The sequence below is a fragment of the Anomaloglossus baeobatrachus genome, chromosome 1 (assembly GCF_048569485.1).
Source record: "Anomaloglossus baeobatrachus isolate aAnoBae1 chromosome 1, aAnoBae1.hap1, whole genome shotgun sequence".
In the NCBI taxonomy this organism is placed as follows: domain Eukaryota; kingdom Metazoa; phylum Chordata; class Amphibia; order Anura; family Aromobatidae; genus Anomaloglossus; species Anomaloglossus baeobatrachus.
Window position 1 is genome coordinate 475,698,022 of NC_134353.1, and position 16,645 is coordinate 475,714,666.

At 47.6% G+C, this 16,645-nt stretch overlaps 1 protein-coding gene across 2 annotated transcripts in view; it reads left to right on the plus strand.

Annotated features, from left to right (window-relative positions):
• The window catches only part of USHBP1 (USH1 protein network component harmonin binding protein 1), a 226,944-nt gene that overhangs the window by 93,427 nt on the left and 116,872 nt on the right, over window positions 1–16,645 (plus strand). For both annotated transcript variants that reach the window (XM_075338208.1, XM_075338214.1), the window contains one exon: window positions 7,614–7,748. In XM_075338208.1, coding sequence (XP_075194323.1) covers window positions 7,614–7,748 — 135 coding nt within the window. The remainder of the gene's footprint in view (window positions 1–7,613; window positions 7,749–16,645) is intronic.

A 16,645-nucleotide genomic window follows, 5' to 3' on the forward strand; every position in this document is an offset into this window, starting at 1 on the left:
TCGGAGCACGCTTCACTATCAGCCTGGGAGCTACAACTCCAGACTCCTCTTCCGTCTGTCTCTCCACACACTCTGCCCAGCCCCTCCCCTCTGCTCTGTTTTTCTCTTACACTGGGGGATGTGGTTTGTCCTGCTGCACTGGTGTGGGATCAGGTTACCAAGGAGTATTAACTCTTTTTGTGACAACCTGGCTTTGCCAGGGCGTCACACCCCCCCCTGGTAAAACACAGCCCGTCCTCGGGCTGTCTGGGCACCAACATTTATTAAAACTGGAAACAGGAAAAATAAACACATTACAATCATACATCTTCCCACATCGGGAGGTACGTTTTCTTAACTCTAAACTGTTCTGCCGCCCCCACCTGCTGTGCAGATGGCCTCCTCCTGAACTTGAGGACGCTGAACAGGGGTGACAGTCCATAAAACAGTCAACTTTAAACTTATAGGTAGCCGTCCATGCTCCGCTACCACTGCCGCTGCCGCCACTCCCAGTACGGGGCACGGGTTCCGTACTCTGCCTCCTGCTCAGAAGCCAGGCCCACTTGGATGCCCTCGGCGCCGGCTACAACCGACCTTGCTAACTGCCGAGGGCTCCATCTCTCACTGGCCTGCTCCCCCTCTCTACAGGTGCACTCCGGCTGCTCCACAGCCGTGACGGGGTACCTGGGAGCGGCTGGCGCCACATCTGGGGCAGACTTCTAATCGGGTGCCACCTCCGTTGCGGCCGGGCGGACTGCCGGAGCCGACGTCATCACCGTGGCGGCTGGGCGGACTGCCGGAGCCGGGTGAGATGTCATCGGGGTTGCGGCTACTGCTTGTCCAGGAACGGAATTAGGCAAAGTCCTGGCGTCCCTGCCTTTACAGTCCTGGTCACATGAACTGCAGTTCCTTCCTCCTGCTCCCCCTTGGTAATCGGGAGCAGTCCTTCTGGCAACTTTTAAAGTTTTTCTTTCGCTTCCGGTCCTCCGGAGCTTCACTTCCGCCCGCGTTCTCAGGGGGCGGAGCCTCTTTTTCGCGCCCCCCGCTTGGGGAATAAGGCGCTGGGCGGGAGATTTTCGCGCCCAAAATGGCGGCAAAGATGGCGACTTTCAAAATTTTTGCAGCGGATCACCGCTGACAGTCCAGAACAAGGCGCACTTCCTCCAGGTAACTGGATGGGTTCGATCCTGTTCGTGATGCCAAATGTGTCGCCCGGGGACCAGGGGGTACTCAGATCCGGGCCACGAGGTCACTGTGGATATCACGGTGGCGTGACCCGGTCTGTGATCCCAGGCTCCACAGTAAAAAGGGGATTGATAAGGGAGATTGTCCGTGACGCCACCCACGGTTGTGGTGAGGTTGTGACACCACCGCTGCTCTGGACGGGGATCCCGGGAGCGATGGTATGGAGCAGCTAGGATGTTGTTTCCCCTCCGTGGGTAGGGGTTTGGTGGTCCCGGGGCCCGTTCGGGGATAAGCAGGGAGCAGGGCGCAGTGCGGCGGTGCGGTGCCCGAGGGCGCGGGCGTACTCACAAGTATTTCACACAGAGTCACTGGTAAACTAGGAATTGTTGGTGTCCGCAGCCTTCGGTACGGGGGTGTTAGTGTCCCACACACGGTGCAGCAGCTCCTGTTCTTTCCCTGCAGCCAGGTGCCTCTCTCTCCACTCTCTTCCTCCTTCTCCTCAGCCGGGAACGGGGAATCCACTCCCCTGCAGTGATCCGGGTCACCCTAGGTACCGGCGGGCCACTACCCTGCTCTGGCTACCTCTGGCCCCTTCCTCACTACCAGCCTGTCCCTGCCCTTTCGGGGCACGCTTCACTATCAGCCTGGGAGCTACAACTCCAGACTCCAGACTCCTCCATACACAGTGGCGTAACTAGAGTGCAATGGGCATCGGTGCGAAATTTAGACCTGGGCCCCCCTCCGTACGATGGTCAGTAGAGTTCTAAGTCACATATATATATATATATATATATACACACATATACATCCAGTGCATACACACACACTAGGCTGGGATAAATAAATAAATAAATATATATATATATATATATATATATATATATATATATGCACACCAGGATAGGCCCACACCCTGGGGGTCAAATATATGTCACAACAGGGCCCAGTCTGGAAGACTATATATATATATATATATATATATATATATATATTTGTATCCCAGACTGGGCCCTATTGTGACATATATTTGACCCAGGGTGTGGGCCTATCCTAATATATATATATATATATATATATATATATATATATATATATATATATATACGGTATATATATATATATAATATATATATAGATACACACAGTGCATACACACACACACACACACACACACACACACACTAGGCTGGGATAAATAAATACATATATATATATATATATATATAATGTATTTATTTATCCCAGCCTAGTGTGTGTGTGTGTGTGTGTGTATGCACTGTGTGTATCTATATATATATATGATACATACATACACGGCTGGGATTATATATATATATATATATATATATATATATATTATATATGTCCCCCAGGCTGGCCCGTACGCTGCTATATATATCTATCTATACCGTGCCTACAAGTAGTATTCAACCCCCTGCAGATTTAGCAGGTTTACACATTCGGAATTAACTTGGCATTGTGACATTTGGACTGTAGATCAGCCTGGAAGTGTGAAATGCACTGCAGCAAAAAAGAATGTTATTTCTTTTTTTTTTTTTTTTTTTTTAAATTGTGAAAAGTTTTATTCAGAGGGTCATTTATTATCCAACCCCTCAAACCACCAGAATTCTGTCTGGTTCCCCTAAAGTATTAAGAAGTATTTCAGGCACAAAGAACAATGAGCTTCACATGTTTGGATTAATTATCTCTTTTTCCAGCCTTTTCTGACTAATTAACACCCTCCCCAAACTTGTGAACAGCACTCATACTTGGTCAACATGGGAAAGACAAAGGAGCATTCCAAGGCCATCAGAGACAAGATCGTGGAGGGTCACAAGGCTGGCAAGGGGTGCAAAACCCTTTCCAAGGAGTTGGGCCTACCTGTCTTCACTGTTGGGAGCATCATCCAGAAGTGGAAGGCTTATGGAACTACTGTTAGCCTTCCACGGCCTGGACAGCCTTTGAAAGTTTCCACCCGTGCCAAGGCCAGGCTTGGCCGAAGAGTCAAGGCTAACCCAAGGACAACAAGGAAGGAGCTCCGGGAAGATCTCATGGCAGTGGGGACATTAGTTTCAGTCAATACCATAAGTAACGTACTCCACCACAATGGTCTCCGTTCCAGATGAGCCCGTAAGGTACCTTTACTTTCAAAGCGTCATGTCAAGGCTCGTCTACAGTTTGCTCATGATCCCTTGGAGGACTCTGAGACAGACTGGTTCAAAGTTCTCTGGTCTGATCAGACCAAGATCGAGATCTTTGGTGCTAACCACACACGTGACGTTTGGAGACTGGATGGCATTGCATACGACCCCAAGAATACCATCACTACAGTCAAGCATGGTGGTGGCAGCATCATGCTGTGGGGCTGTTTCTCAGCCAAGGGGCCTGGCCATCTGGTCCGCATCCATGGGAAGATGGATAGCACGGCCTACCTGGAGATTTTGGCCAAGAACCTCCGCTCCTCCACCAAGGATCTTAAGATGGGTCTGCATTTCATCTTCCAACAAGACAACGACCCAAAGCACACAGCCAAGAAAACCAAGGCCTGGTTCAAGAGGGAAAAAATCAAGGTGTTGCAGTGGCCTAGTCAGTCTCCTGACCTTAACCCAATTGAAAACTTGTGGAAGGAGCTCAAGATTAAAGTCCACATGAGACACCCAAAGAACCGAGATAACTTGGAGAAGATCTGCATGGAGGAGTGGGCCAAGATAACTCCAGAGACCTGTGCCGGCCTGATCAGGTTTTATAAAAGACGATTATTAGCTGTAATTGCAAACAAGGGTTATTCCACAAAATATTAAACCTAGGGGTTGAATAATAATTGACCCACACTTTTATGTTGAAAATTTATTAAAATTTAACTGAGCAACATAACTTGTTGGTTTGTAAGATTTATGCATCTGTTAATAAATCCTGCTCTTGTTTGAAGTTTGCAGGCTCTAACTTATTTGCATCTTATCAAACCTGCTAAATCTGCAGGGGGTTGAATACTACTTGTAGGCACTATATATGCCCCCCATGCTGCATTGAACAAATAAACTCACCTGCTTCAGGGTTTTCCTGGTGGCCCCAGCGCCGACGGATCAGGGCAGTCTTATTGCGTGCGCAAGATATCAAAGTCCCAGCGCTTTGCAGTGACGTCATCACTCTGGGACTCTGATGTCCTGCGCGTGCGCTCATGCAGCAGTGCAGGGAAATCATATTTCCCAGCACTACCGCAGAGGTTAACTACATCGGCGCGCTGTATGCGCTGATATAGTTAACAGTAGCGCAGCTCCGGTTTTGCGTCCTCTGAGCACGGGCCCCCCCTCCCCCGGTAGCTGCGCTACTGTTTGAAAGTAAAGTAACATCTGAGAGGAGCTGGCTGTTTCTCTGAACGGCAGGCGCCGGCCTCAGGCCCCAAACCTGCCCGGGCCCGGTCGCAGTAGCGACCGCTACGACCGCGGTCGTTACGCCCCTGACCATACATATAGTATATATGGGGCAGCCTTTGGAGGCATACTAAGTTGCTCATGAAGTCACCTGAACTCTTAGATTCTAACCAAAAAAATCCACATTGTCTTTCTCTGAGTGATATTTTTATCCCAGTCTCCCAACCTGACTGATTGGGGTATCATTTTGATTACCGTAAATGAAATTGCTTTAGTATCACCTTGATGCTTTGGTACTGTAATGCCCCTGAGAGACTCAGGGCACTACAGGGAACTGCATCCTCTCAGGGATGCAGGACCTACCCCCTGGGACCTGTAACATCTGTGCCAGCAACAGCAACACACACCTAAAAATCTCAGTTGCCACTCACACTAGGGTTCAAAGGGTTAGTCAGATAATGGGAGGGCCAACCAGTGGGCAGAGCGAACCCATTAACTAGCCAGCCTGGTGGGAGGGGACAGGCAGAATAGAGAGCAGTCTGTCAGAATGTAGTGAGGAGAGCAGACGTGCCTCTAGCTGGGTCCATGTAATGGTGACCCGGGGGCACGGGAGTCAGGTTATCAGCATAGGGGCACCTAAGGACCTCTGGGCAGGAGTCAAGACCCCAGGGACGGTTTGAGGGAGCACCACTGGAACCTAGGCACGTAGGTCAGGCGTCAGTTTCATATGGCCTGGCAATTACCTGCATGGTGAGGGCTCTCCATGGGCCTCACTGACCTACAGATCTGGGGGCATCAGCAGTAAAGCGAGGATCGGGGTGTGACGACATGGACTTTGTCAGTGCCTAGCAAGGGTTAAGTTAAAGTTTCTTAACATTCAGCCGGACATGAAGATATTTTGTTCATAAACGGGAGATAAGCCCTCATTGTTTTGTTTCATTGAGTCTAGTGTTAAAGTTCTTGTTGACTTGTGTAATTACCTTGACCAGACAGGATCAGATACCCAGACAAATCAATTGTGTGAACCTCTATTGTATTGTTGGATGCGATGTGGCTGGGCTGTCTCCCTTGTTACTGTCAGAGACCATTACTAATAGAGATATTTTATATGCGGCTTGAGATCTAGCCAATAAGAGCCCAGTCTTATCCACCAATCGTGAAGACCCCAATAGTCTGAATGGGGAGCTCAGGGCTATAAGAAGGAGGACTGTCCATTGCCCGGGTAGAGTCTTGCTACATGATACCAATCTAGGACCTGTGGATCCGATTAGCAAGCCATAGCTGAACCTGGATTATAACACTACATGGACTTCAGCATCGAATGCAAGGATTCGGCTGAGATATCAAGGACTACCTAAGGAAGGAATCCAGCTTGGTACAATACAGTCACCGAACTACAGACATTGCGGACCTCAGCCAGCTTCCTAAATCTGGCGTTATTCCATTCTTGGTGAGCGCCCGCCGAAAGCGGGGTGCTGCTGGTTTGGAGTAAGTAGCCCTGGAAGCTCTGAGGCATGGACATTCTAAATCCCTGGTGAGCCAGAAGAAGGGTGAGAAACTGTTGCCGATTATATTCTGTGGTTTTGCTGGCTATGTGCCATATGCCGTTAATTGTTTGGGGATCCAATAAAGTCCTAATATTGTGATTCCCTCACCCTGTGTTGTCTGAGTAGTGTTCCGCCCACAGTTAAGGAGGTCGGGTGTTCAGTTGGTCATGCTGTCTTTCTAAAGGTGGCCAGGCCAGCGGACGAGAGCACCCACTGACCCCCGTGTCTCCACACGGGGTTCGGACACATACCTCCCCACAGGGTCCACACTGCCGGCCGAACGGACAGACCGCTGTATCACAGCCGGGGGACCACCAAAGTTTCAAGCTTCGGGGTCTCAACTACACTGAGAGTGCCGGCGACAGAGCAAGTGAGTCACTATCTGGCACTGGCAATACAGGGACCGGAACCAGCCATCCAGGGTCCACAGTGAGTAAAGACTGTTAAATACAATCCACGGACTGGTCTCCCTTAATATTGCACCGTACATCTCCCAGGCTCAGCCCTACCTGTGCAGAGCCTACCATCACAGCTGTCACTACCACCAGCCCTGGGAGTACCCACCTAAGCAGCGGCGGTTCCACAACCATAATCGCAACCCGCAGGTGGCGTCACCTGAACATTAACTCTTATCTCTTCTGTAAATACTCCCCTTAGAAAAGGGGCCCAGGGCACGGAACTGGGCAATGGCCAACAAAGTGACATCCCTAACGGTATATTCTGCCCGGGACTGAGTACCCCATTCCCTGGGCGACACAGTACCACATAGTGAACTCTCATGATTTATATCCCCAATATGTTCTCAAATCCTAACCCATAGCAGGTTTTTTTTTTCCCTACATAATTCATGGGGCAGGTGCAAGTACAAAGATCTACAACTTCGGATGTTTAGTAATTTGCAAAATCTCTATTTCTGTAGACAGACCCTCCCTGTGGCCACAGTGGAAAAAGTTTTAGATTGATTAATGTAGTGACAAAAAATGACAGGATCCACATTTAAAGGTACCCGCTACCCTATGGTCAAGCCCTGTTCGTGTTGGTCTAAGAGGGGTGTAGTAACTATGAAATACATGATCCCAAATACATCTACCTCTCCTAAAAGTGACTGTTGAAATAGCAAGTTCTGTGGTATAAGCCAACTTGGTTTAAGTGAAAAATTGCATCTTGGGCACTCTATATCACTGGGGGGTGGGCATAACTGTGGAATGGAAGGGCACAGAAAAAAACAAGAATTAGTTGAGCAGGGACAATTGGAGGAGATTCTCAGCTTGAATTAAAAACATCCAGTCACTGTCTCTGTAAAATTATGTTCCGGGCTCTTATGTGAAGGATATTGAATTAATTAATCTATGAGATTCGTGATATTTAAGATATAACAGTAATACTGACAGTGAAGCTGCTGTAGAAAGAAGCTTTCAGAGAATGAGAATGATGGAACCATTTCACTTAAACTACAAAACATTACTTTTTGAAAACATTTTACAAGAAAAAGAGTATGTAGCTTTCATGGATTTTTTTTTGTATATTCTAGGTAAATTATTTACAAGACATTCTGCAAGATAAAGGTCTTTCTTCTACAGTTTCTCCCCCTGGTAGTCCTGTATTGGAAGACCCGAATAGTTTTACATCTGAACATCATATACTGAGTGAGTTTAAGCTTCAGCAGGTAAGCGAATTGTCACCAAGAATAATAAAAAAAGAGACAAATCAGAAAAGTTGATATTTAACCCCTAACTTTTTTATTTTTCCGTCCGTATAGTTATATAATGGCTTCTTTTTTGTGAGATGAGTTGTACTTTTGATATCATTCATTTTATTGTCATACACTAAGTGGAAAACCTTTACCAAGTGCGTTGAATTTGTAAAAAAAAAGTGCAATTTAACAATTCGTTTTTTTGTTTGTTTTTTTATTCAAATTTTTAAACATAACAGAAAATAAAGCAATTTCATGGTCAAATAGTAAACATCAGCATACATGAGATTGATTTGTTCGTCAATCCATCCACAAACCTTGCAAAGAAAGAAAAAAAGAAAAGATAGTATCACAAGCAAAGAATGGGAATGTGAGTGTTATCCCTTCCACAATTATGTTCCTGCTATGGTGTCTAATGATGGACCTAAGGGGTACTTTTCACACTACGACATCGCATGTGCGATGTCGGTGGGGTCAAATCGAAAGAGACGCACATCCGGCGTCGCTGTCAACATCGGAGTATGTGAATCCTTTTTACTACGATTAACGAGCGCAAAAGCGTCGAAATCGTATGATCGGTGTAGAGTCGGTCATTTCCATAATTTCGGAAGGATCGATGTTACGATGTTGTTCCTCGTTCCTGCGGCAGCACACATCGCTGTGTGAAGCCGCAGGAGAGAGGAAAATCGCCTTACCTGTGTCCCGGCTGCAATGAGGAAGGAAGTAGGTGGGCTCATCTCTGCCCCCCTGCTTCTATTGGCCGCCTGCCGTGTGACATCGCTGTGATGCCGCACGACCCGCCCCCTTAGGAAGGAGGTGGTTTGCCGGCCAGAGCGATGTTGCAGGGCAGGTAAGTGCATGTGAAGCTGCCGTAGCGATAATGTTGGCTATGGCAGCTATCACAAGATATCGCAGCTGCGACGGGGGCGGGGACTATCACGCTCGGAATTGCTACCATCGGCTTTCGATGTCGTAGTGTGCAAAGTACCCTAAGACTCCCAGTGTCTCTGCCAGTTCTTCCAGGCAATACCATTCTTACCATTCTGTATGGTGGAAAGGGCTAATTGTTTTCAGGATTTCCTGAGGACTGTAATGAAACCCAATTAACTTTTTCCACAGGGGAAAAACTTTTCCTGCTGATTTCTCTTTGCTCCTTTCTGCTTCTATCAGTTCTAGTGCCAATAAATGTTTCATTTGCGATGTTATCGCTCCCATTGATGGGGTGTTCGGTTTAAGCCACTCACTAAACAAAGCCCGAAGAGCCACCACTAAAAATGTGTGAATGTTTCGAGGAATCTTTACTTTGTCTAACATACCGTAAGATTCAGATTCAGGGGGCGCAGTTGGTGAAAGAGCAGAGCCTGTGGCGTTTGTGGAAGTTTAATTCCCCAACATGCTTGAATCTGGTCCCTTACTTTCTTTCAGTATGTTGTTACTTTGGTGCATTCCCACACCCCGTGCCATAGCTTGGTAAAGGGCACCCCACACTGTGGACACGCCGTAGTCTGACCAGGGCAGATATGGGAAGGCGGGATGTTAAAGCCAGACAGCGCTGTGTGTATGAGCTTGAAATAAGTCTCTCTCCACCTCTCACAAGATGGATTTTCTCACCCGTTCCCACCCTTGTAGTATTGTCTCAGCTATCTCCACCTCTCCCATGTTCTAAACATTTTGCTCTGTTTTAATTTAAAAAAATTGTGTCTAATGGTGCTGTACAGTCAGATGATACTCGCCATTTGGGTGCACGGGCCAATGCTTTCATCTAAGGCAGGGTTCCCCAACTCCAGTCCTCGAGGGCCGCCAACAGTGCATGTTTTCAGGATTTCCTTAGCATTGCATGGGTGTTGGAATCATCAACTGTGCAGGTGATTAAATTATCACTTGTGCAATACTAAGGAAATCCTGAAAACCTGCACTGTTGGCGGCCCTTGAGGACTGGAATTGGGGACCCATGATCTAAGGCATGAGAGGCAGATTCCTTCTCCAGCTGTCTGAGTCTGGACTGACAAAAAGACCGAAGCTGCAGGACCTGCATTAAATGCTTACTATTTATCTTGACTTTGTCCACAATTTCTTGAGAAGACATCCACCATTTTTACTCCTGGCACATAATGGACCCTGCTGTCCTAAGTTGATCACCAGTCTGGTCAATGACCCTCTTAATTTCAGCTCCCTGGGGGAATTCGGTGTGACCAAATATTGGCATATGTTTAGAAATTAGAAAGGGGAGCTGAAAAGCTTTTCTCACTACTTTCCAACATATTATGGTGTCCCTTAGTAAAAAGGAAGAGTTTACTATCTGTGGGAATTTGGCTTGTTTAGTGTGGGTAAGAGCTATCAGATCCCAAGGGGCAGCTAACTGCCATTCTAGATTGTTTGAGTAGCAACTAGTGTCGTGTATAAACTGCCATTCTAGATTGTTTGAGTAGCAACTAGTGTCGTGTATACAGTCCACTACATGCCTATATGAAGAGGCAATATTATAAACCCGTATATTTGGGAAATGATCCCCTCCTTCACGTCTCAATAACATCAGTTTTTCTAGTGCGATTCTGGGTCTTTTACCTGTCTATATAAAATGTGTAAAGGCCTTCTTTAGTCTCTTTATGTCCAAATGTTTTAAAATCAGCGGTAGAGTTTGCAAGGGATATAGGAGTCTGGCAAAGCTAACCATTTTGACCAGGTGGCATCTATCCTGAATAGATATTGGTAAGTGGTGCCACCTTTGTAGTTCCCCCAATATTTTACCTATCAAGGGGTTGTAGTTAAGTGAATAGAGTTGATCTGGTCTCCTCCCTATCTTTATCCCCAAATACGTCATGTATGACTTTGATCTGTGTATCTCCAGACTCAGTTTTGAGTTTTCTATTTATGTTCTCTTTATATGAAACTGGTCTAGCAATATGATTCTCCAGATAAGTACGTTTATGCAAATACCAAACATGCATAGTTTTTTATATTTAAATGGTGAAACATTTTGGGGACATTTTTAGAATTTTTTTTTTCTGAGTGCTGTAATGCTTTCCATTTTCAATGTTTTTTTGCGCCCTGAACTGATGTGTTTACTGATACCATTTTGGGGTAGATGTATTTGTGGCACTTTCATTTTTTTTCTCGTTATGCTGTGCAGATTCATCATCTATTTTATATTTTGATAGCTCTTACTTTTACACAATTCAGCAACACAGAATGTTTTTTTTTTTTTAACCCCTTCACGACCATGGACGGAAAGATCCGTCCTTGTGCCCTGGGCCTTAACGACCAAGGACGGATCTTTCCGTCATGGCGGAATCGCGGCACCGGAGCCTCCGGTGACTGCAATATGTTAACAAAAACTGCAGATTCGGGGAGGAGGGGACCTGTTCCTGACCTTAGGAGGGGTGGTGCCTCCTCCCCGGACGTACGGAGGCTGTGATTGGCTGACGAACGCCGCTCAACCAATCACAGCCACTGTAATGTTCCAGCCATTTAAAATGACTGAAACATTGAAATCCAGCCCTGGCCAGTGCAGCTGTAGCACTGGCCATTGGCTGGAGCTGGGTGACCTCACTGGATCACCCTCCCCCAGCTCCAATGCTCTGATTGGAGAGATCGGCCTTGTGACCGATTTCTCCAATCACAGTGGACCTGTTGCCGGTGACCGCTCCCATCAGCTAGTTCACTTGTCCCTGCAGCACGCCAGCACACTGAGCACAGTGAGTGTACACAGTGCAATGGCAGGGCGACAAGCTCCGGTCCCATGCTGTTATGAGACCGGAGCATGGGACCCGGAAGTTGCCGTGCTGCCATTGCACTGTACAAAAAGCGTCCCGATCCGCCGCCTCCGCCGCTGCCCTCCGCGATCTGCCACCTGTCTCCCCAATCTCCTGCCCGCACCCTCACCCCCACACCTCCCGATCCGCTGCCGCCGCCCTCCATCTGCCACAGTGCCACCGCTCCCCCAATCTGCTGCCCTGCCCCTCACCTCCGTGCAGCAGATCGGAGGGAGCAGTGGCACTATGACAGATGGAGGAGGACAGGGATCGTGCACCCTGTCCTCCTCCATCTGTCATAGTGCCACCGCTCCCTCCGATCTGCTGCCCCCTCGTGATCGGTGCCCGCCCCCTCCCCTCCGTGATGTGCTGCTCGCCCCCTCCCCTCCGTGATGTGCTGCTCGCCCCCTCCCCTCCGTGATGTGCTGCTCGCCCCCTCCCCTACGTGATGTGCTGCACGCTCCCCCCACCTCTCACCCCCGTGGTCAGCTACCCGCCCCCTCCCCTGTCACCGCCGTGATGTGCGCTCCCTCCCCTGTCACAGCCTGGGTTGTGCGCTCCCTCCCCTGTCACCGCCGTGATGTGCGCTCCCTCCACTGTCACCGCTGTGATGTGCGCTCCCTCCCCTGTCACCGCCGTGATGTGCGCTCCCTCCACTGTCACCGCTGTGATGTGCGCTCCCTCCCCTGTCACCGCCGTGATGTGCGCTGCCTCCCCTGTCACCGCCGTGATGTGCGCTCCCTCCCCTGTCACCGCCGTGATGTGCGCTCCCTCCCCTGTCACCGCCGTGATGTGCGCTCCCTCCCCTGTCACCGCTGTGATCTGTGCTCCCTCCCCTCTCACCCCCGTGATCTGTGCTCCCTCCCCTGTCACCCCCGTGATCTGCTGTCCACTCTCCCTCCACCTCTCACCCCCGTGATCTGCGCTCTGCTCACCTGTCTCCCCCGTGATCTGCGCTCTCTCACCTCTCACCCCCGTGATCTGTGCTCCCTCACCTGTCACCCCGTGATCTGTGCTCCCTCACCTGTCACCCCCGTGATCTGCTGTCCGCTCTCCCTCACCTCTCACCCCCGTGATCTGTGCTCTGCTCACCTGTCTCCTCCGTGATCTGTGCTCTGCTCACCTGTCTCCTCCGTGATCTGCGCTGCGCTCCCTCCCCCACCTCTCACCCTCCCCGATCTGCTGCCTCCTTCATCTCCTGTGATCCAGCTGCCTAGATCCATCCTGTAGGGTAACTATCCCCAATCTCACCTCCCACTCCCCTTCCCACCCATCCCCCCCTCCCGCCCCCTCCCCCCATCCTCTGCCGCTCCTGCATCCACTGCGCCCTCTTCCATCCGCCCCCACCCTATCCCAGCCGCCGTCTCACAATCACAGATGCTCCCTTTATATGCCGCTGTCCCCCCATCTGCTGCCGCCCCCCCCCCCCATCTTCCGCTGTTTTTTTTTTTTTCTATGCCATGGGGGCCTAGTTTCCAAAATGGGGTCACATGTGGGGAGCTCCACTGTTTCGGCACCTCAGGGGGTCTCCAAACAGCATGGAATACGCTAATTATCCCAGACAATTTTGCGTTTGAAACGTCAAATGACGCTCCTTGCCTTCTGAGCCCTGCTGTGCGCCCAAACATTTGAGTTCCACCACATATGAGGTATCTTCGTACTCAGGAGAAATTGCACAATACATTTTATGGTGCAATTTTTCCTGATACCCTTGTGAAAAAAAAAGCTACCTGGTGGAAGTAACAATTTTGTGGTAAAAAAAATTTTTTTTGTTTTCACAGCTCAACTCTATTAACTTTTGTGAAGCCCCCAGAGGCTCAAAGTGCTCAATAAACATCTAGATAAATTCCATGAGGGGTCTAGTTTCCAAAATGGGGTCACATGTGGGGGAGCTCCACTGTTTCGGCACCTCAGGGGGTCTCCAAACGCAACATGGAATACGCTAATTATCCCAGACAATTTTGCGTTTGAAACGTCAAATGACGCTCCTTGCCTTCCGAGCCCTGCTGTGCGCCCAAACATTTTATTTTCACCACATATGAGGTGTCTGTGTACTCAGGAGAAATTGCACAATACATTTTATGGTGCAATTTTTCCTGATACCCTTGTGAAAAAAAAGCTACCTGGTGGAAGTAACAATTTTGTGGTAAAAAAAATTTTTTTTATTTTTCACAGCTCAACTCTATTAACTTTTGTGAAGCCCCCAGAGGCTCAAAGTGCTCAATAAACATCTAGATAAATTCCACGACGGGTCTAGTTTCCAAAATGGGGTCACATGTGGGGGAGCTCCACTGTTTCGGCACCTCAGGGGCTCTCCAAACGCAACATGGTGCGGCTAACGATTCCAGCTAATTTTCTGTTCAAAAAAGTCAAATGGCGCTCCTTCCCTTCCGAGTCCTGCCGTGCGCCCAAACAGTGGTTTTTCGCCACATATGAGGTATCTGCGTGTTCAGTAGAAATTGCCCAACAAATTTTGGGGGTTCATTTAATCCTGCTACCCTTGTGAATATGCAATATTTGAGGCTAAATTAACATTTTTGTTGCAAAAAGTAAAATGTTCATTTTTTCCTTCCACATTGCTTTAGTTACTGTGAAGCACCTGAAGGGTTAATAACCTTCTTGAATGTGGTTTTGAGTAGCCTGAGGGGTGCCGTTTTTGGAATGGTGTCACTTTTGGGTGTTCTGTGTCATGTAGACCTTTCAAAATCGCTTCAAATGTGATGTGGTCCCTAAAAAAAGTGGCTTTGTAAATTTTGTTGTAAAAATGAGAAATTGCTCATAAACTTTGAACCCCTATAACTTCCTTAAATTTTTTTTTTCCCAAAATTGTTCTGATGTAAAATAGACATGTGGGAAATGTTATTTATTAATTATTTTGTGTCATATGTCTCGTTGGTTTTAGAGCATAAAAATTCAAAGTTTGAAAATTACAAAATTTTCAAAATTTTCGCGAAATTTCCGTTTTTTTCACAAAGAAATGCAAAAAATATCGGCCTAAATTTACCACTAACATGAAGCCCAATATGTCACGAAAAACAATCTCAGAATCACCGGGATCCGCTGAAGCGTTCCAGAGTTATAACCTCATAAAGTGACACTGGTCAGAATTGCAAAAAATGGCCTGGTCTTTAGGGTCAAAATAGGCTTGGGGCTGAAGGGGTTAATTGTTTTATTTTTAGGTTCAATATATCTTTATTAAACATAGGAAAACCAACACTTCCAGACAATCAAGTAGGCAAGAACACAATGCCTAGTACAGTTGAGTCAGGTCGGGGTCACCCCATCCACTTGACCAAAAATATGCCTACATAACACTCAACTATAATCAATAAATCGCCAAGTGAAGAAATCTCTATACCATTTTCCATTTAAAAAACAACAAGAAAAGAAAGAGAAAGTGCAAAGAGAAGAGGGGAAAGAAGAAAAGAGAAGAAAAAGAAAAGAAGCGAAAAGAAGAAAGGGGAAAGGGGGAAATCAAGGCAAGTATTACAGTGATGAGTGTATAGTCGTCTCCCTATAATCTCAGACCCACGTTCCCAAATTCTAAGTCAGACCTCCAAGACCCCCTGTGTTAACCACTGTTGGAACCCTACCGGTTCCTTAAAAATATCCAAGGATGCCAGATCGCAAACCATTTGGAGTCAAACCTCTCGTTGAATGCCCTGATTTTTCAGACTCTGGAGTGTGTTAACCGCTTCCACCCAATCAATCCTCTGCAAAACGTAGGTAGTTTTCCAGAACCTAGAAATAGGCTGATGCACCACAATCAAAGAGAATGGCAGTAGGTCCTTCTCAACACTGGACGCAGAGCCCGAGAACATGGACAGAAGGGCTAACTCCGGAGAGGGGTTGGTCCGTCAGGAGAGCAAGTGATTGTATAGCTGAAATATATTATTCCAGAGGGATCTAATGACTGGGCAGCTCCACCATTGATGTAGCATTGTTCCCCTTCCCCCAGCACATCTCCAACAAAGACTTGAGATTTCAGGATATATCCTGTGTAGTTTTAACGGGCTTCGATACCAGCGACTTAAAATCTTATAGTTCAACTCCTGAACCCTGCAGGAAACCGAAGTCTTATGGGTGAAGATAAAGGCATTTTACTACCGATCCAGAGAAAACTCGCATCCCAGTTCCCTGTGCCAGTGGTCGATGTATGTAGGAGGTCTCCCCTCTGCCTCCCTGAACACAATCAGTTTGTATATCAGAGAAATGGTATGTGGTGGTGCCTCTGCTTCCAAGCACCAATGTTCAAACGGGGTAACCGTGGAGGGAATCCCACCCCGAGGCTAGAGACTGAACATAGCTACGCAATTGGAAATATTGTAACCATTGTCCAGGAGCTCTCCCCCTACCTTCCAGTATCCCCTCCAGCGTTTTACATTCTGGGGGGTCCATGACATCACAAAGATGAGACACCTGGGCGTTGGCCAATGGGGAGCAAACCAGGGGCTGATTCCTGCAAATTTTATGGGAACTGGGGATAGCCCTCCAGTGGAATAAGAGGTCCCGGCGTGGATGCCAGCCTAAGCATCTGACAATACCTCTCCAGATGTTGGCCAAATTAAGCATTGTGTAGGACAGACCCATGTCTCCCAGCTTGACCTTAGGAGACAACCAGAAGACCCCCTTTGACTGGGCTGCCAAGATGTCATGTTCAATTTCCACCCACAGCTTAGAGGTCTTTTTGTGGATACGATCCAACACACATGTACCGATTGCCGCCACATGATAGGCTCTCAAGTCTGTTAGTACCACACCCCCTATATTCTCTGAATCTAACCAGAACCTTATGGACCTACAGTATAGATCAAAAGTTTGGACACACCCTCTCATTCAAAGAGTTTTCTTTATTTTCATGACTCTAAAAATTGTAGATTCACATTGAAGACATCAAAACTATGAATGAAAACATGTGGAATTAAATACTTAAAAAAGTGTGAAACAACTGAAAATATGTCTTATATTCTAGGTTCTTCAAAGTAGCCACCTTTTGCTTTGATTACTGCTTTGCACACTCTTGGCATTTTCTTGATGAGCTTCAAGAGGTAGTCACCGGAAATGGTTTTCCAACAGTCTTGAAGGAGTTCCCAGAAATGCTTAGCACTTGTTGGCCCT